At 37.2% G+C, this 25,516-nt stretch overlaps 1 protein-coding gene across 13 annotated transcripts in view; it reads left to right on the forward strand.

Moving 5' to 3' along the window:
* LOC103704902 (uncharacterized) overlaps positions 1-25,516 on the forward strand; it is a 34,858-nt gene that overhangs the window by 2,091 nt on the left and 7,251 nt on the right. For 6 of the 13 annotated variants that reach the window (XR_003385233.3, XR_015986872.1, XM_008788393.5 and 3 more), the window contains exons 2-15: positions 83-414; positions 1,099-1,287; positions 1,582-1,665; positions 5,013-5,072; positions 5,220-5,264; positions 6,068-6,267; positions 11,513-11,980; positions 14,058-14,184; positions 14,281-14,478; positions 14,621-14,710; positions 15,832-15,894; positions 21,813-21,887; positions 22,017-22,067; positions 23,933-24,010. Coding sequence is in view for 9 of the 13 variants with exons in the window: in XM_008788393.5 (XP_008786615.3) it covers positions 115-414; positions 1,099-1,287; positions 1,582-1,665; positions 5,013-5,072; positions 5,220-5,264; positions 6,068-6,267; positions 11,513-11,980; positions 14,058-14,184; positions 14,281-14,478; positions 14,621-14,710; positions 15,832-15,894; positions 21,813-21,887; positions 22,017-22,067; positions 23,933-24,010 (2,028 nt within the window). In the remaining 4 variants the exon portion in view is untranslated. The remainder of the gene's footprint in view (positions 1-82; positions 415-1,098; positions 1,288-1,581; positions 1,666-5,012; positions 5,073-5,219; positions 5,265-6,067; positions 6,268-11,512; positions 11,981-14,057; positions 14,185-14,280; positions 14,479-14,620; positions 14,711-15,831; positions 15,895-21,812; positions 21,888-22,016; positions 22,068-23,932; positions 24,011-25,516) is intronic. The other 7 variants (XR_015986873.1, XR_015986871.1, XM_088721388.1 and 4 more) reach the window with 2 other exon arrangements.

Consider the following 25,516-nt stretch of genomic DNA (forward strand, 5'->3'; position numbering starts at 1 on the left):
CTATGGTCTGATCTGATGTACCTGAGACAATCGCATGCAGTTGATGCATTTAAGTTAACTGTATTCCTTACATGAATGGTAGGGAATCCATTAAATTGATACACTGAAAGCAGGATGGATAAGAATGAAGACTCTGGCAGCCCTGGATGGGGTTCTTCATTTTTCAAGCAAACAACTGAAGATGTTGCAAGAGCATTTTTTGCTGCTGCTTCAGCTGCAACTGTTCGATCAACACGCCCATCTGTAGTTTTCTCATCCAGAGATAGCAGTAACAGCGGACTTCAAAAACTGCAACATCAGCTTACGAAAGTGTTTAAGGGTTTCTCACCTCCACCTGAAGTCAAGGGAGCTTACAATCCAGAAGTTCTTACCAGCCAAAAGCGTCAATGGGCAAGATTCCAGTTGCAATCACTGGTACAAACTTCTTCTTTCTCTTCTTCTTCTCCTTCTCCATGCATTCAATGTATTTGAGGGTGACAACTAGTTGATAGAAGAGAGTTGGATTCATTTCCACCCTCATTTTGTGTAACAACCCAGAACTTCACCTAAAATGGTTAGCCGAAAGATATTATTTAGATTTCTGTAGCCTATACAAGTATCCAAAATCTTTCTAGCGAATAACCGATGTGGACTAAACACATGCCCGCACGAGTCCTCACATACTCTCTCTATTTAAGCTTCGACGTCCTCGTCAGGTTAAGGGTTCAAATCCATTCAAATCTAATTACAAGCACCACGATTGGCCTGTGGTCGGCTCCAATGGATCCATGCTACAGTGTCCTCTAGTCCACATAAGTTATGGGCTGGGTCCGCTTTAATACCATTGGTAACAACGTAGGACCTCATTCAAAATGGCTAGCCGAAAGGTATTATTTGGGTTCCTTGATCCTGTATAAGTATCAAAGAACCGATGTGGGACTAAATACATGCCCGCCGACTCTGCTAGAAATTATCTTTTGTTGCATTTTTTTGGCTTTGTAAATGACCTGACTTCCCTTTCATGTATCGGATAATGTTGCCATACATGTTTCTAGAGCCTTACTATTTATTTATTGTTCATCTGTTAATCATACATCTGAAGTTTTTTATATGTAACAGGAGCAGAGACCTATGAAAGAACCATCTAGGGTTTTTGAGAGCATGGTAGTTGTTGGACTCCATCCTGATGTTGATGACCAAGCACTTCAAAAGCTGATAGATGAGAGGAACAATGATTTTTCAAAGAAACAAAGAAGCTTGCTGAATTACAATCACCAGGTTCATGCTGAACCGAATCTTGAACCACAGGTCCTTATCCACAACTATGCTGCAACCAGAAACTTTTCTATTATGTTAGCCGTTCTTCATAATTTAATATTATTTTTGAATGATATATTTTACTTATGGTGTTCTGCGACAATTTCTAAGTAGTCATATCCAGAATGTTGACTGTACCTTTCTTTGCCTTGCACTTTGCTGCAACTTTGTGCTTGTTTATTGCTATTTTTCATATATAAATTCTCGAGTGTTTTTCTACCATTTGGAAATCAAACTTATACTTTACACATGCAGGCTAAGTTCTTTTTTTTTCCTACTTTTTAGGTGCTATTTGTATATCCTCCAGAAAAACAGCTACCACTCAAATATAAGGATCTCCTTTCTTTCTGCTTTCCTGGAGGTGTGGAGGTTTGGCACTTCGCATTTTCCCCTTTTTATACATATATTAATTTTTTTAGTTCTTTACATTATTTTCTTTTTATGAAGATTCTGTATTGTCTTTATAATTTTTATTGTATTGTATACTACAATGTTTGCTGGCTATATGGTTATGTAGGTAAGAAAAAAGGAAAAATTGCAACCACTCGCTCTTACTTAGAGTAGTTAATTGAAGAAAGAATCTAGCTCTTTCCCAACATTTGCAGTGCCTACACTATTTGATGATCCCTTGTTACAGTCAGCCCAAAAGTGAAAGACTTTGACTACCCGAACCAAAGTCTTGAAATAAGCAGACCAAGCTGTGCAAACATATGTTACTTGAGTCTTGATATTTACTTCAATTTAAAGACACCATAGCGCACATTTCTGGACCCACCATCCTCAGGACTGGACTGGTCAAGGCTTGGACTATCGTATAACATTAGCGGGATTGGCATCTTGACTGTTTGGGTACTACTTAATGATTTCAGATGTGACAGAAAATTCGAATGATTTACACTAGAGAATAAGAAGCAGATAGGTTGGGTATATGAGGATATGAAGGTTGTCTATTTTGAAAAGCTGCCACTGAGATATACTTACTGGAATTGGATTCTCCTTTACACAATCATCTGAAACAGCTGACTTGTTAGCTATTGGTTTGCTAGAGTTAATTCATAGTCAGCACCTCCTAAATTGTATGAAAAGATTAGCATCTAGTTAGTGGAGAAAATTGATTTTTATTTGTATAGGATTGTTCATCAACTTTATTTTCAATTTTTGCACAATTACCTTTGTCTTGTGCGCAATGTTTCTCCCCCTCTTCTAAGTGGTCTTATCACGGGAGAGGTACCTTCAATTTGTTTAATTGTGCATGTCTTTCTTATTCATACACTAATAGTTTTGGTTATGTTTTAGAGATCAAGAAGCAATGCCATATCTTGCTCTAATTTTGGGGATGAGACTCATACTATCAAAAATGTTGTTGGCCTTGGTGCCTTATATCTTGACTTCTGTGAAATACTTATTGCCCACTATCTTCTCCAGAGTGCAATCCAGATGGCAAATGATCTGACCTTTTACTAGCAAATAAAGCTTATGGAGATTGATACTACTTTCCAATCTATTGGCAACATACTGAATTGTCTCCATACATCCTATCATTACAATGTTTTGTGCTTGAACACACTTTAGTATCTACTAAGTGAACTCTTGATTTTTGATCCTTTATGAGTAGAAAGAGAGGGGATAGCAGGTGTTTGAGATTTTCTTATTGCTAATGAAATTGCATAAATCTATATCTGTGTATGTGCATACACTAGTTTATAACTTTATATAATATCTCATAGTATCGCGTCTAAATTTCCTTTGGCTACCGCTTCACATTATTGTAAGCTGTGGAACACAGAAATGGATATGGGATGAAGATATGAGTATATGACATGATACAAATGCTATATGACTGAGATGTAACAATAAGTAAATATGGAAGTTTTTACATTTATGTAAAAATACATTAAATATAGGATAATGAGCAATCAAAGTTTCATAATTTATACCTCATAAGATAACATATGCAAACTCCATCATTTGGACATCATTCAAATCCATAGAATACTGCTCATACTTAATAAATAGTAATAACATTATAAATTCGAAACTTAACTGTCCATTATGTCCATCATTTAAAAGGTCAACATTTAGGAAAACGAACGTGCTCTCTCTCTTTCCCAATGTATCCAGGAATTATCCTTGAAATAGGGGTGGACATAGGGTGGCAATGCATCGAGCTGATCCTGGTTGGGTTAATGCCATAGCTCGAGCTTCTATGGGCAGACCTAAACTTGACCCTCCCACTGGTCGGCCAAGAATTCTAACTCGCAAATGCCCAAGCCTATTCAAGTTTTGGGCTTTTTTATTGAACATGTGACACAAGTCTGGGCTATCACCACCCATTATGAACTGATATATGTTATTTGTTTCTTTTAGGGTTTTGTTTAAGGTTTTAACACTCCATTAGGATCCTTTTCCTCCCTTTTGAAGCCCAATGCAATTCTCGATCCCCAACTCTGCCATGAATGGAAGCACCATCGAAGAAACATAAGGTGAAGCCCATCCTTTTCCCTCTGCCATTGCCATATGCCAAGTCTCCATGACCGGGATCTACCTCACCATTGGGAACATTACTGCAGTGGTTTGCTGCCTGCTGATCCCTCTTTGCTGTGGTCACCTAATACCTCCAGGCCTCGTTCATATTGGCTTCTGCTGTTGCTGTCGCCCATGGCATATGAACCTCCTCAACCTTGTTTAAGCCATGAAGGACCCTAGTCTCCCTTTCGGGGCTTGCTGGTGCCTTCAACCCGAGAAGAACCTTGTTAAGATTGAATTTTTGAAAGGACCTAATGGTATTTGTCCAACTGGTCGAGGAGATCCTGCTCTTGAGGTTGGTTTGGCTCAAACCCATGATGAAGGAGAAGGCTAGGTTTTCTTGAGTTGCGGTGAGACTTTGAATGATGGTAGGTGGGAGGAGATGAGGTTGTCTGCTGGTGGGAAAGGACTGTCGGTTGCAGAAGAGGAGGTGCCATTGCATTGTGAGATGGGAGGGATCAGAGGAATGGAAAGGCTTGGAGGTGACAAGAAACTATGGATTTTGGGATTGGGTCACTTGCTCTTCCCATTAGGTCTATCGCTCAAGGTTTAAAGCAATCATATTTTGATTCAATGGCTTATTTTCGTATATATGCAGTAATAGTATAATTTAACTCAATCTAGTTGCCTTGAGCCCTTGACCTGAAGAATTGAGATGGTCTGACTTGCACCCAATTTGATCTGCTGGTAAGTTAGAGATCTTTGACCTGTATCCAGACCTGCAAACCCAACAGGCTGTGGTTGGTGGGTGGTATTAGGCAAATGGGTCTAGATCAATATCACCACCCCTTTTGGGACAAATCTGAAAGTATCCTGATATATGTATGTTTCTATTTATCAAAAGTATTAAATAATAGGATACCAATGAAACATGTTTTAGCTTTATTCAGCATTTACTGGTTTCTGATATTTGTACTTGAACTATTTGTTTATCCTAGTTTGAAGCAATCCCACATTTGTACCGAAGTTGTACTTTCTATAGGTATTATTTAAGAATTTAGCTGTTGAATCCTGTGTAGATGGTAATATTTTTTGTGCCTTAATTTAGATAATTTTGTTGCTTTGAGGTTATTTACATCTATTTTGTGTTATATCTTTTCCCTTGTGCTATCAAACATCTACTGGATAATTATCATTAAACTATCTGTCTATAATGACTATATTTGACGTTGTTTGACTTTCAACTTTAGGTTCATGCTGTAGAAAGAACTCCCTCACTAAGTGAGCTGAATGAAATACTGCTTGGGCAGGTGAATATTGTTCTTAAACTGGATGCTTATCTTTTAACATCTCGTTTATATCATGCACATCCAAAACTTGGACACTAAAACACTCTTACAACCGTGCGAGCCCTTAATGAGATTTGCTTTTGATATGAGTTAATGCCCTTTTTGCAGGAACAGCTGAAGCAAAGCGACCAGTCTTTTGTATTTCGTTTACAGGTGGTTTTTTATTATCATTTTGTACCAATTTACAGATTCCATCTATTTTTCTTAGTTTTGAGTTTCTGTTAACTATAATTTCAGTTCAGTTAATTTTGTTCTTATTATTGCTTATTGTTTGCTTCATTTGAGTTTTATTTTGCAATTTTACATTTTGTAGTCCTTAGCACAGAATACATGTTTAACCTGATGTTATCCAGAACTTTCTGTTACCATCTGGGTAGTGTTGTATGCTGTTTACAGATTCACTTCACTATCCCTCGTATATAAATGTTTTATCTTTTTCTAGATGTTTGTTGTTCCATTAATCATGTTTAATTGAAACTTATGAACTGATCACTTCTGTCCTGATGATATACTAACTCCAAAATGAAACCTTTTATTTAGTGTTTTTTTTAGGCATCAATTCTTTATCAAGAAAGTTTAAGTGAGAAAAGTTCAAACAACATTTTGAATTTTTATAGTTCTGGTTTACTTTCTTTTTGTTCCGCAAAGTGGTGGTTGGACAAGAAGCTATGCTTTATTCTTGCCCTTTTGTTAATTCATAGTCTCCCTTTGAGTTAATTTTTAATTTTCCACACTTTTTATCCGACCATCTTGTACTCAAACTGGATAGTTAGACTATTGGGATCACTGTAATTAGTTTTTATGTTTTATTGGTTTTGAATGTTTGAAATTTCAAAAACTTTAGTTTCATATGCCAGTAGATTTGAAAAACATATGCTGTATGTGTGACCAGTGTTTTCTTTTTGTCAATATAGTACAGTCAAAAGATCACTACTAAGAGCTTGATAATTCCTCAGGTGGCTGATGATTCAACCTTATATGGATGCTGTGTTTTAGTTGAAGAATTTGTACGGAAACCTTCAAGTTTAGTTTCCATGTTTACAGGAGAGCGAAGCTTCTCTCCATCCTTAAGCCGTCACATAATAACAACATCTCGGTGCTGTTGCATTCTATCAAGGCTTCCATTCTTTGAGCTGCATTTTGGTATATTGAGAAGGTAAAATGTCATTATTATGTTTTTTTTTCCTTTTTTAGTGGTACCTTAGATATCTTTGGCTTTCCATTTGTCTTGTTCAATATTATTCGGTTGGTATTTCAGCTTTTCTATCTAAGAGGTTATGATATTATTGATAACTTGTTAGATTTACTATCAAATACTGCTACTAAAAAACACAACATTAGTGATAACTTCATTTTACCACTGCCAAACTAAAGGTTGTGCCATTTTTTTTGACTTTGGCATTCTATCAAAAGCATATTGTTTTTCATTTTGCTCAAAATTGGTGTACTTTTGTGCATTCAAAATTGGTGTTTAAGCAAAAATCTTTTAGGAAGAGAGAAAAACCATCTAGTAAAATTGGATGAAATAGCAAAGAATATTAACATTATAGTAGTGAAAGTGGCCGTGGGGTACGCCTGGTGGCTTGCGAGTCTATATGCTAGCCGACTCGTGCCGGTGGACTGGGGTGCAATCCCTCTTGACGAGGCGAGAGGCACTGATCGCCCGACACAGCTAGATTTGTCTTGGAGCTGCAGTGTCTTTGAAGTCAGGTGATGGCTACTTGGTACGGTTCTGCTCGGTTCCAGCGAGGAGTCGGCGCGGCTCTCCTATGTGGCGAGAGATCTGTAGGTATGTGCCTTTGGTATTGTCCAACTGCAGATGACTCATCGGCAATGGGCATTGTGGAGGCAATGGGCATTGTGGATGCAGTGGACGACCCCTGGATGGACTCACTTCCGGTTAGGCGGTGGCGGACCATGGTTAGCGTCGAGGTCCCGAGAGGACTGCGAGTCTGCGACCTTCTTCGCCTCAGAGGTGCGGGATGGGACACTGATTGGATTGCCCAGTTTTTCGGAGATCAGTTTGCGGAGAGGATCCGGTCAGTGCCGGTTCCGGGTTGTGCCAGCCCGATGTGAGTGTGGAGCTCGACTTGCTGTGCTAGAGCCAGGGTGGGCGATGTCTACAGTGTCCTCCAGGGTGTGCAACGCTCGAGGGTGGACGTTGTCTGGATCTAGCGCTTCGGCCTACACTCGAGAGTGGCCTTATTCCTCTGGAAGGTCGCCTGGGGTTGGCTCTCGATAAGACTCATCTTGAGTGGTAGGAATTTAGATATTTACCCTCATTGCCCCAGTCATGTGGACGAGTCGGTGGACCACGCCTTGTTCTAGTGTCAGCGTACGAAAACTTGGGAGCTCACCAGGATCCCATGGGTGTGGTGTAATTCAGCGTCTTTTCTGCAAATGATCGGACGGTGGGCTATCGCCCTGCGATTCCGACAGGCGACTGTTGTGGCAACCTATACAGCTTATCAGATCTAGCTGTCCAAGAATGCCTGGACGTTTGGTGAGAGCCGTCCCCCACCGAGATTCATGGCTGAGCGGGCACGAATCCAGGCGGCAAAAGCTACACAGGCACAGGCGGCACAGTTGTTAGATGGACCCTTGATAGCTCGAAATACCTAGGGCTGCACTTCTGCTCGTGGAGCGTCTCGTATGGTGTTTTTTTATTTGAGAGCCCCCACCCCTGAGTTTTCTCAAGATCAATTTTGACGGCTGTGTGCTGGATGGCGGGAGTAGGGGGTGTCGACTTCATCATCAGAGGTCCGACGTCCAGAGTGCTGGTGGCTGCTAGATCTTTGACACCTCAGTCTCGGAGGCAGAACTGAGGGCGACATGGGCTGGCATGAGTTATGCTCGTCGAGCTTTGCGGGCTAGAGTGGTGCTCGAGGGCGACTCGGCGACTGTCATTGGCTGGATCCTGCAGTGTGCCGGTGGGGTGGGTGACTACCATCCGCTACTCAGGGACATTTGGGCTATGGTCCGTGGTGGGATGGCCTTGCAGGCATGTGTATAGAGAGGCCAATGGGGCAGCGGATTGGGTGGCTTCATATGTGGCCAACCACTTTGGGCATACTCTGTGGGTGGGAGAGAGAGACCTACCTGGTGCACTCTGAGACTTGTTATCCTTTGATTTTCTTAGTTGTATTCATACCCGTTATGCATGATACATACGTCCTAGCAAAAAAAAAAAAAAAGTGAACTCTGATGAGATGGTCAAAGACTTAACAGTATTGCCACCATAAGATTGCCCATGCTTGTACAAGAAAAGAAATATTTTTTAAAATCAAAATAACAAGCATGGTTTGTTAAAAGTAAAACAGATACAAAAGGAAGAAATTGTTAAGTCCATAAATGATTCGAGAAGGGTTGGTCTTATATCTCACCCCTCCTTGCCTAAATACACTTGTTTGACATTGTTACCCTTCTTTGGTCAGTTTTGGCCCATACATTCTTATTTAGTGGAACTTGTTGCCTCTGTTCTCCTAACCTGCAAGGCTGCAAGGCTTCAGTCAGCACCAGCTGACCTTTCCAACTGATCCACCATGCATTATGCCACCTTAAGCTGTTCTCTCCCCTAATTTAGTTTTCAGTAGAGCTAGATGGGGCATGGATGTCTTGGTTTGAAGAGAAAGCGTGGAAGGAATGAGAAAGCAAAAAATAGTTGTGGGGGCCCCGGCAAACATTTGGAACAAAGGGTTCTGCCTTGGTCTTGTCAGCAATGGTTGGAGTCAACATTCACTGGCATACGGAAGGGGCAATTATGGTTGTGAAGAGTAAGAGTGATGCAGTCCAGTCTTAGTTCTGATCCCCAAATTGGTGGTACCGTGGTAGGGTGATCATATCTTATGGGTTTTTGCAACGCTCCTCTATAAAAAGATTTTTGCTATATACACGTGCACTACCATGTATAGGCAAGCAGAAGGTGAAGGAATGAGGAAAAAACTAATGGAACTTCAGTGCCTCGTGGGCTTCAACTAAAAATTTGATAGCATTTTTTCATCACTAGGCATGCACAATGCACATTAAGTATTAATAAGAAAAATAGAAACGATCTCTTAAGCTCGGTTTTGTCACATGCCTTGCATGAGACGTGGAGAAAAACATGGGAACTTAGTAAGAAAGTCACTCTCTCAATTCTCAATAGTGGAGCGTGCATGCTTTGATTTTTATTTTTTATTTTTTTTCCACATGAGTTTTCACTTCTTTAGGAATCTTGCTTTGCCTGTTCAACTCCAGCCATTTTCTTTATATAATAGAAGTTTAGAATCCAAATCTTGTTGGATCAAACTTCCCAATTTGATAAGGATTTGAACTTTGAAGCAAGTTTATGTTTAAGAATCTTAGGTAAAAATGTGTAAGTTCTTAAGAAGGGAGGGATAGGGGGCAGAAAATTCTTCAGAATGGTTTTTGGGATTTCTAAGAAAGGAAGGCTTTGGGCCACATATTTTGGGATTGTACATGAATATTGAAAACTTTTTTTTTAAAATACATTAAATGGAGGATATTCTGGCATTAAGTGGCGGGCAAGGTTCAAAATATCGTGGATTGATGCTATATTGACCAAGGGTGGTGTGCCACGTGCCTTATTGAGGATTGTAGCGAAAGGGCATTGATGGATACACATGGATATGCCCCAAATGCCTTTAGTATGGCTCTGTCCTTCTAACTTTGGATTTGCATTTCCTATTGTTTCTTCTCATCTAAATGCTTTATCTTTGTAAGAAATAAGATAAAAAGTATCGAGTTAATTTCTCCAATCAAGGTTTTTTCAGTGTACCAGTCGCTATCATGCATAAATATTGCATAACATCGCTTAACTTGCAATCTAAAAGGGGTTCGTATATTGGTTAATCTGATATGAAACCCATCTAGCAGCTTGTCCTCTCTTCCCTCTAGTTTTCCACCTTCATATGGTGGAAAATAAAAGAGAATTGCCCTCTAACCCACTTCCTAAGCAGGTACCCAAGCATACCACTTCATTCCAATGCAGTTCTACGGGGTGGACTTACCTTGATTCGCCCTTGCTTTGGGTAGTTTAGGGGTGGTTTTGGGTAGTATTTATTCTGCACCGTAACTGCTAGGTATTTCAAACCTTGGTGGACGGTAAAGTGACTTTGCGGAATCTACATGGAAAATTCTAAAATTTAGAACTCTTGATTTAGTGTAGCATGCACACGTGATTATCAATAGCTCACCAAGATATTATATTCTTCTCTTTTATTGATTCATTCCTTTTTTCAAATGCTGTACTAGCAAAGGCCTTTATGTTAACTTAAAACAGTCGAAAACATTTGTAGAGTAAACAATTTAAGTTCCTTGGAAATCCATGGAGGAGGTTAACAAATTTGCACTTGAACGCACTCCCAATGACCAAACTTTTTTAATCTAACTTGTACCAAACGGGGATATTCCAAATGAATTATACTTGAAATAAAACTACTATTCCAACACAAGAAAAAAGATCTGGATATCAACATGAAAATATAATGAGTGCCTAGATATTTTTTTATTTCTTGCTCTTATTGGAGAAAGGACTCCTTTGTTGCCTATGTAAGATAGATTCTAAAGGGCCATCTCTAAAAGCTATTTTGCAGTCTTGACTCTCCAATGCATGATTCTTTTATGATGGAACCTTCAGTAGTGATCAGCCATATGGTTGGTGGTCCCACACTGGCAATTTCTTTGATCCATTATCTCAAATTGTTTTTTTTTCCAAATTTGATGCACTTGCGATGGTGATTTTGATTAGGGGAATAATTGGCTTAAACATTCCAGTCAGTGGACTCATGATGAAGGAACCATTGACCTGGGGCATTGCCTTTTTCCACTACACCCAGCCACTGGATGCACGTCCTTTCTACTAGATCTGACTGTTGGATGAGCCTCCTCCGAGGCAACCTCCGCTCTCTATCATATTACTTCTAATAGGATATAGTTAGTGCTCAAGAATGACTAGCTTTATCATTTTCCTCAAGAATGACTAGCTTTATCACAATTAGTGACTCTTTAACATGTTACTCAGTTAGTGATGTTGCTGTTTCTTGTTATGTGTCTGTGTATGTTATTTATGTTGTTATGCTTGTTATCTTGCATACTTTCTTGTAAAGTATAATAAAAAAATTGGAGTCTCAAATTCATCACTATCTTTTATGTTCCAAAATGCTTTCTGCTGGATACTGTCATTCTTTCTTTATAAAAAAAAAATGTTGCCATGCGCTTCCTTCTGTGACCTTCCTCTGCAATGGCTGTGCATGAGTACATGCATTTTGGCTCTCTGTGCCATTAAAAATCTGCTGTAACAGACCAAGTTTTGGTTGATATGATTCCTTTTAAATTTCTGGAAAGCCATAATATGCTTTTTTGTTGGCGTCGCACATGATATGCCTTCCTTTTTTCTGCAGCATCTTCATTGAAGAAAGGTTCGAGCAGCTAACAAAAGGCATTGACATGCTAAATTTGCTGTCATCGGAAGAAATTTCTGTGGAAGACAGCACTTATGATAAAACCAGTAGTCCTGTACAGGAACGTCACTGCACCGAGGATGCAACAAATTTGATGAGATGTTCTTATTCAAGTACAGAAATTTCTACCCCTAAGAAAATATCTGATAATGTGAAACCTGTGGATAACCAGTTCCATGAAGTGAACTTGAATTCTAAGGAAGTCCTCCAGAATAGCACCGCTTTGAATGTCAATCAAGAAACAACAGATTTTGTAACTGAAGGAGAATCTGGACTGGTCATTCAAGATAGCCATGATAACTCTGTCGATGAGGTCATAAGGGGCAGGCAATCTGAAAGGCGTATTCCAGAAGCTGTTTTGCCACATATGCGGTGCTGCCTGTACGAAAGCTCTGAATCATCTGCCAGGTAGAAGTTTATTTCTCTGATCCATTCTTTGGATAAGTCTCCCTTTTCGGCGCAATTGTTCTGACATTTTGTTGGTATCCGATGGACATGGCAAGTAGATTGAAATAACTAAATGTATTTGGGTATAATCAAGATTAAAGTGGATGCATTATTATTCTGGTTCGTTTCTGAATTGAAATATACTGGTGCAATGCATCCACTTAAGTGGTCCTGGGATGTTATCTCAATCCAGATGATTGTCAAATGAATTGTTGTGATGAATGGTATTCTGTAACTACTACTTTTTACAAATTCCATTATGTTATGCATTTTCAAAAGAGAATATTGCCAGGCTTTCCTAATTTTTCGAATTTTACTTCGGTCTTTTAATAGAGACCTTTTTGTGTTTTACCACTGAAGTTATTTATTCGTCGTTCTTGAGATTATAAATGATAAATTTATCCAAATGTTTGATTACTTGTAGTGTATTTGGTTTTAAATAATATTATTAAATTCTCGGCTCAGTTTGAAGTTTGAATACTTCACTGCAGATTGTTTAGCATTTTTTTATTGTGTGCAGAAGTTTTATGGAAAATCAGTAGGACAAAAATTGTGTTTTAAATTTATATTAATATATATAACTTTCACTTGTTTCTTGCATTTCTTATTCTTTTTAATATTTTCCTTATTAACCTTTTTGGCAATAAATATGCAAAGTTCTTAGCAAAGTCCAGCAAATATCTGGAATCATATTGGCGCTTCTCAACTAAAGCCAAGGTTTCAAATAATGACCTTATAACTGTTGTAATGGCCATTATAACAGCTTGTAGTGGCTGCTATAACAGTTTTGTGCCTCTCTAATAATAAGAGAAAAAGATACGTCTTTTATAGCCATTTTTTTAGTGTTATAATGGCCGATCATAACTTATAAGTAAAGGCCATTACTTTCACCTGTACCTTTCTCCTTTTTTTTCAAAATTCATTTTTTTTGCATCAAATTTCTCAGGGAAAATTTTCTGAAAAAAAGTCCTTTCAAAAATGATTTTACATTTCAAAAAATAATAATTCCCATCCAATGAGAACTGAATGGAAAGATAACACCATTTTTTTTCATTATTGCTCATTATTTTCAATTATAATCGTTATAATAGCTGTTATATAGTGGTTAGGTTCTTTTTTTCATATGTACCCTTGCAAATATAGCTTATTGCATATCTACCCTCCGAAAGTTACTATTTGCAAATATGCTTCTCAAATTAGCCTATTTTTGCATGGATGCTTTTTTTTTCTGATGGTGTTAATAAATAACCATTTGAAGCGTACTGTGACTTTATTTTCGTTTTGCATTAATAACCTTGAAAAATTTATTTAAAAAATATAGCTCTCTTTAATACACACTGAATGAATGTTAAATTTTATTGATGCTGTCATCCAAAATGTAATGGTAAAGACACCCATGCAAAATTAGGATATTTTGATGGGTCTATATGCAAAAAAGAAATTTTTGGAGGGTAAAAATGCAATAAGCCGTACTTGGAAGGGTATATAACCTAAAATCCTAAAAATTTGAAATGCTACCATTTGAGGCAAATAACAGCTGTTGTAACTGTAATGATGGTCAATATCGGTTTTGTATCATAATGGTATAACACGTCATTTAAAACCTTGACTAAAGTTTCATGGAGCATATATAAGATCTTTCATAGTGGTCTATGAAAAGTATCCTGGGCTTACTTCCAATTTTGTTGTCTGCAATATATTTTTTCAATGAATGACATAATATGGAACTTATGTGCCACAAAAGTTCCCATTAAAAATCATTGTGACATACGAATAAAGGCTAAGGGCACAATGGGTGGATTCTTAACATTCCACCTGTGAACGTATATAAATTTATGGATATTTAATGTTTCTATCACCACAGCTTTCTGTTGAAAACTTGAAATTAGAGAGTAGATATTTTTTCTTGAGTTAGTGATAATCTGAGGCTTAGTTTTTATATTAGCAGTTGCACAGCTGTGTTGGCAGTCTAGTTTGACGAATTTCTATTTTTAAATGACTGAGCTAGCATTGTAATTCTTGGCATCAACATATGCAGTTTCCAAGGTTCTCCTAGTGAAGACAGAAATTTTAGGAGTGATACGGATGAAGTAGAGCTGGAAGAGCCATCTTCCTCTGGTCAGGAAGATTCTAGTGTTCACAGTGATATTCTAGAATGGGCCAAGGTATGATAATTCGGAAACTAGGGTTTCATGTTTTGGTTTTTTGAACCGTGTGCTCTTAGGTACTCTTTCATTTGATATGTTTAATTGAATTGTCAGGCAAACAGTCATGGATCATTACAGATAATTTGTGAATATTATGTGTTACAATGCCCTGCCAGGGGTTCAAAGCTTATCTTCCAGCCCTTGGAGCACTTGCATGCATTGGAGTTTCACAGGCCTGGTGAAACAGTTCTTCATATAGCTGACTCCACCGTTGATCTTAGATCTTGCAATACAAGCTTAGAAGTGGCTGAGGTACATTCTGCTTATGCTAGGATTAGCCATCAATTTGACTTCCAAAGGCTGCAGTAATGCATTATATGATACAAGTCAGATCTTTTCATATGTAGAAGTTTGATATAAAGGTCCTACATGTTCTATGGCCTTGATTTTTCAGGCACACAGTGCACTGCTAGCTGAGGAGGAGGCAATTGCTTTGTCTGTATGGACGGTTGCATGCATATGTGGATGTCTGAGGCTTGAAAATGTAAGTACGAATGTTGGAGTATCTTCCCCTCCCTTATTAGAAGATTGTTTGCAAATATCATATTTGACTTCCTCATTTTTTGAAGTGACCAAATGTATGTGTGTATGTTTTAATGTATGTATGTACATATGTGAGGTTGGGTCCTTATTTCGCTAAACCCAAACCTGTACCTATTGAGGTTTCGGGTCTAACATCTGTGTATTGGGTTTGCTTGGCTAGTGGTTGGTTCTGGGTACCCAACGGAGATCAATATTTTGATACCTTGAAGAGTTAAGCAACCTAAACAACCCATTCTTAAGAAGTTTACTAATGAAACATCCAATACATGCTACAAAAATTAAATCATGAACAACAAACACTTGATAAATAATATATAGCAATAAATGGACTAAAAATTGAAAAGATACACGTAAAGTCTATACATGTTCTAATGTGTCATTACTTTGGTTTTCAATTGAAGGATATAAATAAAACTAATATTATATATGTATATATGTATTTTGTGTGTGTGTGTGTGTGTGTATATGTGTCTATGTAGGCAGGTATGTATGTGCATGTTTGTATATGTAATAAACCTGGTAGTTATGCAGGTTTTGGTCTGGTTGGGTATAAAAACCTCAAAGCCTGACCTAAAAGTTTCAATGGGTTCGGCTTTGATTCCATAGTGCAACCCATTCATCACCGGGTTCATGGTGTAAACATTTTAAAAATATGTTGATTAAAATTCAATTAGTTTGGAACTTTGAAGTCTTTCCAACCATATGTCTGAGTAAACCATTGGTATAGTTATTGACAAATATTCATCAAATTCATGCTTAATTATTTCATATATAGATAGAAAGTCCTCAACCATTTGGTTTTTGGCTTTCTGGCACTTTGGACAATGGAGACAATAGATCCAGTGAAGAATGCTATTTTGGATAACCAACCATGCAATTTGGCACTTAGTCACCATAGCATTTGTCATAAAATTGTTCTGTACAATGTGACTGTATGCATGTGTTCTCTTCTCCATGATATGGAAAAAATAAGTAGAATTGTTTTTGCATTGTCCTTGTTATTTTTATCTTCATCTCAATATGGAGCTCTTATATTTGACAAGACAGTTTTGCACTTGACAGATAATCACAATGTTTGCCGGGGCACTTTTGGAGAAACAAATAGTTATTGTCTGCTCTAATTTGGTATGTCATGATCAACCCTTCCTCACCTCCCCTCACCACATGTGCGCAAAAAACAAAAAAAGGATTGAGATGTGCTCCTTTCAGAATCATGTGCTTATTCCATTGTATTCTTCATCTTACTAACTTTTTCATAGTTTCATTTATTTGGACTTTATGATCGATGGTTTCATGATTACAAGATAGATCTAATATCTAAAGATTTCTCATTAAAAATTTATAAGCTATAAAGTCAGTTCGTCACTTACTGATTGAAACACATTTGCTAACTTTTAGAACTTTTTTATCTTTTTGGTCTCATTGAACATATCCATGAGGAAAGTCCCCGCTCCAGTCATTTTTCCTGGGGTTAATTCCCATATGAATGAGTGAGTTTTTGGTTAGTTCTTTTTTTTTCAGGACTTGTCATAGTAATGATGATAGGCTTCAATAAATCAGATGCATTTGCCTATCTCAGATAAGGAAAAGAGCTTCCATTATTTTGCCAGTTATAGGTGCCGAGATACATATTATCTAGTGCTAAAATGTAGGTACCTTCTGAACTCAGTTTTCGTAGTCATTAGCTTGCATTTGGCAGCAGCAGAGTTTGTGATCTTCTTTTGCCAGTGTAAGTGATCATGCACACTGCTTCTTGTATTATACTCTTCCAGATTCTAGGGATACCGTTTGTTAGAGTTTTAATCCTAGAAGGAATTTAAGGAGGAGGTACCATGAAGTTAAAGAATGACTTGATTTATCTGCTAGAAGCAGTGGGACCATGTGCGATCCGACATTTCTCTTTGCACTTTAAACATCAAGGCTCCTTTGTAGATAAACTACAGAATGAGGCATAAGGGAGATGCCAAATATGATCTGGGATCATGAGGCAGAGATTATCATAGTAATAGCTTGAGATTTTATTGACAAGTTAAACGATGCAACTTATCTAGAAGGAAATATGTGGAACATGAAATCGATGGGAAAAGGATCTCTCCATGGATTGGCAAAGAATAAGCAACATTAAGATTTGATGGGGGATCTGTGGCCTCTAGAGAGAAAGATTTGGCTGATGAATTAAGATCTCCCTGTGACATATGTTTATCTTTCAATTTTAGATAAATGATTGAACATTTCTATAAGCAACCCTCCAGTGACAAAATTATTTGAAAAGAGGTATTAGCAAGGGTGTTTCCTCTATTTTATAGGAAAAATTTATTTGATAAAAAAAAAGGTCAAATATTACTTACCTTCTTCTTTGTTGTCTCTGCATTTTACACAATTGTCCACAAACTAGTGGCAATGAGACTGATGCTTCATGGTTCCCTAATCTGTATCCATGGTTACTGCTTTGTAAGATGGTTGTTGGTGGTCAGTCCTAAAGAAGCTTGTAGTTTTAAGGACTGAAGATGTTAAGATCATAGATTTTGCTATCCTAGGTAATGCTTTTGGATTTTGCCTCTTTGTTGGCCAGTCAAATGAATCGAAAGTTAGTGAAGGGAAATGGTTATGATGAATTTGGTATTGTGTCTGACAAAGGTCCTTGGAGGCATTAGTTCTAGACCACTGGCCTTTGGATGTCTTGAATGCTTTTCAGCCCTACTACAGGAATTTGAAAGAGAGGATAGGTATGCTAGCTGGTCTGCTGAAAATGTTGACTGGATTTTATGTTCACCTATATGTTCAAGACTCTAGGGCGTGGAGAAGTTGGAACAACTTCTCTTTGCCTGCTTCATGCTTTTGATTTTGATGGGCATGGATGCTTGCTTGAGTTATCTAATAAAGAGGCAGGACATAATTCTTATTCATTAGGTGATGATGCAGAAAAGTTGACATATTGGTCCCCTTTCATCTTGCATACTGCTCCATGAACTTTAAAACTTGGGAGTCTGTATTCTTTCCTTGAACAGAGGTCCCTTTCCATCAATTACTGGTATTTATGTTGTGCCAAAGGGTTTGAGGAACCATCTTTTAGTGGTCATCCCCGGTAAGTGTTGGTACCAGAAGTTTGTGGACAAAGAATAACAATCATATATTCCAGAAGGTTTCCTATTCCAGGGTAAGTTCATAAATCATACAGTATATGAGAATGCTGTGATTTTACTCTTCTGCACCTGGACCAATGTCATACTGGAGTTTCTTTTTCAGGGCAATAATGGATGACTATGGCATCATGTTTCCAGGCAACATCTCTCTCTCTCGCTCTTAAGATGAGTTTGAAATCTTTGATGGAGTTAGTATTTTCCTCTTTCCATGTCTTTTTTTTTTCCATCTTGTACATATATTAACTGGTTTTCCACCTTTGTTATGATTGATTGTGCTAAGAGAGGACCTAAAGATATTGTTCATCTCTGGTGCGTTTGTAGTTAGGATGTAATTTTTTGGTGAAATTATGACATGATCAAAGAAAGATGGAGAGGGAAGTTGCTGAATGATGTCTCTACTGGAGAATAAATTTGCAAAATCTGTGTACGATGCATCTGCACCATCAAGTGATAGGTCATATAAATTGATGAAGCTTCGGAAAGGGTGCAAGAGAATAAGGGAAATACTCACAGGAACTCTGTAGAGGTATGAAGTATGGACTACTGTTGTACCAAGTGGTAGAGGAAATGCAAGCACGTTTGGGTAGCTGGGAAATTGGGTTTTTTAAATGATAGGTAATTAGTGTTCTGAAGAAGTCTTTACAGAACTATGAATGATAAGTTATACATAATGCTAGTTTGATATTTTCTAAGATGGTTGTATAATCTAAGCACAAATAAGGTAATAACAGAAAATGTTTGTAAAATTAGTATGTGATATAAACTCATGACAATAATTAATGATATAATTAATGGAAAGCTTGGAACCATTTGAAAGCAAGAGTGGGTTTTCAAAGCAAAGAGAATCATTGGAGCCTTTGATTGGAGAGCATAATAAAGGAAGGAATGAAGGATTATGTAGATATTTTGCATTGGTGGCAAATGTGTTTACATGCATATATACTTTCCAAAACAAGGCAATTATATCCAAAATCATACCATTTATCTTGGAGTCGAACATGAATTCTACACACGCATGCTAGAGGAGACATGGAAAATATATGCTATGCTCTTAAAATAACCAATGATGCAATTGGAATTTTCAAAGACTTACATCCTTGACTTATTTTCCTCCCCAATTCTCATGGGCCTAAATAGGGGTGGAAAAATTTGTCCTTACCTAATCAACTGACCAGACTCGACTTCACTTGACCGGATTTGGGTTAGTTTGGGTCTTGGTTTGAAGTCCTAATCTTGACAAAATCTGGTTGGCTAGAGGTTGGCTCCTTGACTTGATTCGGGTCATGACAGTTGGTTCTGTTCAGGTTGCTCCGGTCAGATTTCCCAGTCCAAATCAATTTAATAGTTAAGATGAGTTCACAAGGAGTTGGACTCTTTGGTGTGATTTAAATAATTATCCTTGAAAATGACAAGCATTGGATGGAATTTCAATGCATATTTAAAACTCCTAAAATACTCTCCTTACCCACATTCCTAAATCCCTTCCCATAATTCCTATCTTTGTTTTATACCATTGTGAAACCCACCAGGCACCAGGCCACACAATGCACTCCTTTTTCTTTCTACCATCATGGTTCTGGCTGCGTAAGGGGCATCAGGTTGAGGTCAGATTGGTGGGTTCTGGTCATGTGAATGGAGTATGTTGCAGGTTAGCTAGGTAGGATCGGGTCAAGTGAGATGACCCATGGGTGGGTTTGGGTCAGATTTCCAACTTAGTCTTGGATTGGATTGGGCATGTGTCAAGGTTTCATATGTAATACTTATATCTTGACCCAACCCAAACTCAAAATGACTCGACTCATTGCCACCCTAGGCTTAAAGTGAACTTAAACCTTTTATCTTCTGTTTTTGCAGAATGAATGATTGAGATTAAAAGTTTTAATCTCTGTATTTGAGGGGTTTCAATAAGAGAATGAGGTTGCAGTAATTTAAAATGACATCACCCTTTATTTCAAGTTGATGATCCCTATGTGGCTCTAACATAAAAGAAGAAAAGAGGGAGAAAGGGTGGATGGATGTTCATGATCCCCCATCAACCCACCTCTACCTTAAAGAATCCTAGGTCCAACCACTCTTAATGAGGTTGATTTAGGGAAGTTTGATTTGTGGTTGGTTAGCGTTGTCCTCTAATTGTGCAGAGAAAACATGACATGTAGATTGAAAGGAATTAGGGTTTTTCTAGTTCCTATATTTTTCAATTTCCCTTTATCAAATCTATTTTTTCCCTCTCCCACTCTCTTCTTTCTCTTATATGTCTCCAAGTACCCAATTTTAGAACTCTTATTTACTATTCTTAAGAGATTTTCAGATTAGCCTGGATCCTTAATTGTTTTACCATGTTATAGATTTTGCAGACACTGGGATTCTGCATTATCCAAAGCCCAAACTGTGTTTAAGCCATATTGGTTAATCACCAAGACTTTAGTTAATTTAGGTGGGAAATGCTGAGTTCATGCATGAAATGTTTGAGGATGCAATCACAATTATAAGATCAAGGTCTCAAATACTGCTGGAATGGGACGGTATGAATGGTACCATATCATTTCGGTAGGTTTCCAACACCGGTACACATTGTGTTGGTATGGGACGCAAGCTCATACCATTTATCAGTACCTGATACTGTACCGTTCTGCTATCGATATTTGAAACCTTGTTTAAGATGTAGTTGCGATGATTATGTGGAGTTTCCAAATGAAAAAAGCCTAAAGCCCAATCTTTTCTTAACAGCTTGTAATAAGCGAACACCAAGGGTCTACCAAAGCCGATAGATTGGTCATAGATTTTAGGAGGAATCACCATATACTTCTCTGCAAATGAGAGACATTTCATTAAGAAGCCAAAGGTTATGCTAACATCAACTTGAAGGTTGATGTTGGCATTCAACAAACTGTAACTTGTCTATAAGTGAATTGTATGCAGTGCCTTTTTTTATAAAATGCACATGAAAATGGCTTGTTTTAGTTTCAATATCATTGATAAACGATTAACAAAATGGGGTTTTTGCATGAATGTGTCTATTTAAGCATGTATACGTACATGCTTTTCTAAATATATAGATATACATGTACAATAATCTGGGCAGTGGTCCTATAGCCTGTTTAAGGCACTTGACCAAGGCAACAACTAGTAACAATGATAATTTCATTACTTGGTCATTATTACTCTTGTAAGTATATGGACACTACATAGGAAGGCCACATGCCATTGTGGTTGGTTGTATATTTTAGTCCTTCAATATTATTTGATACAGAAATACAACTATCCTTCTAAGTGTTAAAACTATCATATTGGCATTTTGTTCACCCAATTAAATTTCCTTGCTAATTGTTTCGTTTCTTCATCTATTTGCTAGATTCTGATGTATGTCGTGTTGCTTAGTCAAGATATCTTGCTGCTTGTGCTTTGAACTGCATGCAGATAGATAGTGAATGAGCACAAAAACAGAGGTAGAATGGTTTTGCTGATTATCTGAGCTTGCATTCGCATAGCTCTTGAAGGGTGTTTTGTCTTCATTACCAAAATTTTTATTTCTTTTTCTCATTGTATGAATGACGTGAAGCCAACGAAATTTGGTCACTTGCTTTATTTTTTACAAGAAGAGCTGTCTACCTGCATTCTAGCTGTGTACATCCCTTATTCTTCAAGTGGCTCCAGTAAATATTTTCTTTCTGATTTTATTTCCTTGCACATTACTGAGATCTGCTGCTATGTGTTTGATCCTGTTACTATTTATTTATTTATTTTTGATAATAAGGTGTCAATTATATTAATGGAGTTCAAGAAACTATACAAATGACTTTAAATCCAAGATTTCATGCTGTCAGGAAGTAAACATGCATCCCACGTGTGTTGCAAATTAGCCATGAGTTACTAGGTCCTGATATTATGTATGATGTGCAGGGAATCTTATCTGCTGCAGTTTTATCAGTCATACCACTAATACGTCCCTATCAGTGGCAGAGCCTACTAATGCCAGTATGCAACCCTTTTTTTCTGTTTCTTGCATTACTGACAGTTTGTAATATTGGAATTTTCTTTAGAACTGCTCTATATATTTATTGTTTATAGTGCCACCAATGAGTAACTTTAACATATAAAATCCAGATTTTGCCAAATGACATGTTGGACTTTTTGGATGCGCCTGTTCCATACATAGTGAGTTTCCTTACATACTTCAAGTCTTTCATATTTTCTTTTGACTGTGGATCATCTCAGAATAATTCTTGGATCTTGGCTAAGTTATAAAATTGATGTTATTAGGAATTGGTTGACGTCATGTTTCGTGCAGTCTATTACTGAACAAGCTCTTTGCTAAGTCATGACTATATCCTTCCTAGAAATCATAACACTCCTTATGATTTTTTAAGCCTATGTTTGCATTCCTTCAATTTTCTTTCCCGTTAACCCGGCAGAAACTATATTTGCATTTAATTAAAAGCGTTCCATTTCATTGTTGATAAGAGCAGAGAGAACTCTGAAATTAATGACTTCAATACTCATTATTAACTTTTTTCTTTCGTAGAAGAAAAGAATTAAACATTTATTTATATGCTAGACTAACCTAATATGCATATCCTCTGCATACATTGATATTGAATGTAAACTTGCAAAAATACTAGGTATTTAGGCAGTTTTATGCTGGCCCATGCTGTCTTTGCCAGCGGGCACACGCCATAGTAGGCCAGGACTCATCCAGCATTGGCAACTCAGCATCTACTGAATCCCTTTTTCTATTTTCAGATAGAAAATTAATTTTTATGTCACTTTACTTTATTTTTTTTTGGGGCTATGCACATGCTTGGCATGGCATGTGCTTTGTCAGCCACTGGACATCATGCTCCATGGCACTTAAAACCTTGTTTAGGCTTGTATTTTTTTGTGTGAGCATGCCACTGTTTATACCTATGGATGGGGATGCCTCAGTACTTGAGGAGCCTCCAAGTGCCTGAGCTCCTTCATGTGTTTAAGCATGCTAGAATTGTTTTCTGAGTCAGTTCAAATAATCAAATTGATTAGAAAAACAATTCCACATACAAATAATTCAATTTCCTAGCTTTGATATTATAGTGTCTTGTTTCAATCTTGCTTGCTTAAGGAAGAGCATTGTTGGATGGTCAGACATGGTAATTAAGCTACTGTTGGACAATCCTTGATGATAGGTGAGCTTCTGAAGCTGAGTTAGGCAATTAGTTGAGTCATATTAGGATTTAGATCCATGAATGAGCAAAAGTACGTACACTATTTTAACAAAAAAGAATAATTATATTTGTTTGTCTAAGTTGCTTATTTGATGGTTCATACGGTTAAATTAACTCAATATACGTTCTGAGCCATTAAGTCTTAAGTTGGTACTTAAAAAAGCACCATAACATTTGTTTAAATTCATTATGTTTAGACAGAACAAGCATCGAAGCACATACTCCTTGAGGGCTTCTTGACAAGTCATTGACATAGGCAACCACTTGATCTGTCAAGTATCCATTCTGACAGCTTTGCCAAGAAGTTGGAAACTAGATCCAGTACCTTGGTTTTTCAATCATTTATAGAGAGAACTTTAAAATAGATTTTGTTCATCAGGAAGCACAGTTTTGTTATACACCAATCTGCTTCTCATTAGATAGAATCTTGCTAAATCTGTGCTTTATCTATGTTAGAACTTTGTAATTTATTCATCATAATTATGCATGAGCACACGTGCATAAACTCGTTGCGCATGCACAATCCAGGTTACATTTACTATGAAGACATGCATAGAAGAAGATGTCCATTGGCTGTAACTTATAGCTTACTAGAATGAGAAAAAGAAGATTTTCAATAGATCATAGTTTGCAATTAAGTCATTTTGAAACTCCTGGACGAGTGCATGAACCCTTGCTGAAAAAAAGATTCTCGGCTTTACAGATTTTTCTTTCGGTGGAACATCATCTGTATCTTCTTAATCACCATTCTTCAACTTGACTTCATCTTATTGCTCTCTCTCTCTCTCTCTCTCTCTGAAAAAGCGTTTGCTGTATGTGTAGGTTGGCATAAAGAATAAGACTGCTGACATACAACCAAAGTTAGCAAATGTCATTCTCATTGATGCTAACAAGAACCAGGTGAGCAGTGTCTTTTACTTCTAGATGTGTCTTGTAGTTATATGCAGACTGGTATTTTACTTGTGCCATGCATTTGTCTTTTGAGAATGGTGGGATGGGGGGGGTGACTAGAGAAGAAAAGGCATGTGGGCTCTATTGCATATATTATTATTATTATTAAATAAGGCATGTGGAGGCTTCACAGTTAAAGGAGTCTGGCCTCGCATACTGAACATTAACAGTTCTCTTCTTATAAGGATAATATGTTCAGGAACTAAGCATGAGGATTACTCGTTTCATATTTCTTGTTTTGACCTTATTCCTCTGGTATTGCTACCAGTGTGGCGTATAAGTTGTTACAATTAACATGCTAAAATTTGTATATTTAGGTGTGATAGAGGTTCTTAGAATATTGTTATTAATTCAGTGATAAACATCAATAAGTATTGATACTAAATCACCTTATATCTTGAATTTTGGAAATTTGCTATATCAAAACGTCACTCAGCTTAAAATTCTTGTTTCAATTTTCTTCTTATCATATTGCGGGGAGCATGCTAAATAAGACTGATTGAAGATGTGCATATATTTAGGTTTCAGAGAGATTCATTGTCCAGGGCATTGTTGTTCTGTTAATAAAATCAAACAGAATCATAACGAAGTTAATGTTTTACATAAGATTTGCTATTTGTTAAGCAGTTCAAGTGGAACTGCTTGGAGGTATGTAGCATCCAGAGACCAGCAAATTACTAAGAAATACTAGTACCGGTTGTCTTCACTTGATAACGATCAGGACCAACTTGTTAAGTGTATATATATATATATATATATATATATATATATATATATATATATGTCAACGCAAATAGGCAATAAAATCAAAACAATTTGGCTAAATTACTCCAGATGACTAAAGAAATAAGGTGAGAGATGGGCAGCTAGGAGGCTGCCTAATGTTTAGGTGCTAGGTGGGCGGGCATGAAAAGTTAAAGCAAAGGCAGCCTAAAACTAAATTGAAGAACTAATACATTAGAGGATAAGAATGTTTATAATCAAGAATAACATGTTGAATAAGATGTTGTAAGTCAACGTGGCAGCATGAATTACTAATGACATAGTTGATCACCATCCATGTGCGGATGATGCAAAACACTAACGCAGATGACCACGCAGCCATTATTTAGAACATCAGATGTTTCTGAAATCCCATATTGAGCGGGTTTAGTATCTGCAACTCCTACTTCAGTGTAGGTTGGGTTACAAATTTTTTTGAGTTATTGAGATTGTGTTGGAATATTTTTGGTGTCTTTATGTGGAATTCAATAGGAATTCAAATTTTGCATTTTCTGGTAAGCTTAAATATTGGACTCTTAGAAACCTGTATAATTGATGCAGAAATTGTGGGTTAAATATTGGAATATGATATGGGCTTATGCTTCCAAGAGTTGATGATCCACTCTGAAACATGATAATAAAGTTTTATAGTCATTAATACTCTTTATTCAATTAAGCCATTTGAAACTATTT

The sequence above is a fragment of the Phoenix dactylifera genome, chromosome 5, assembly GCF_051530095.1.
Source record: "Phoenix dactylifera cultivar Ajwa chromosome 5, Ajwa_hap1_PhDact_Kaust_v1.1, whole genome shotgun sequence".
Lineage (NCBI taxonomy): Eukaryota > Viridiplantae > Streptophyta > Magnoliopsida > Arecales > Arecaceae > Phoenix > Phoenix dactylifera.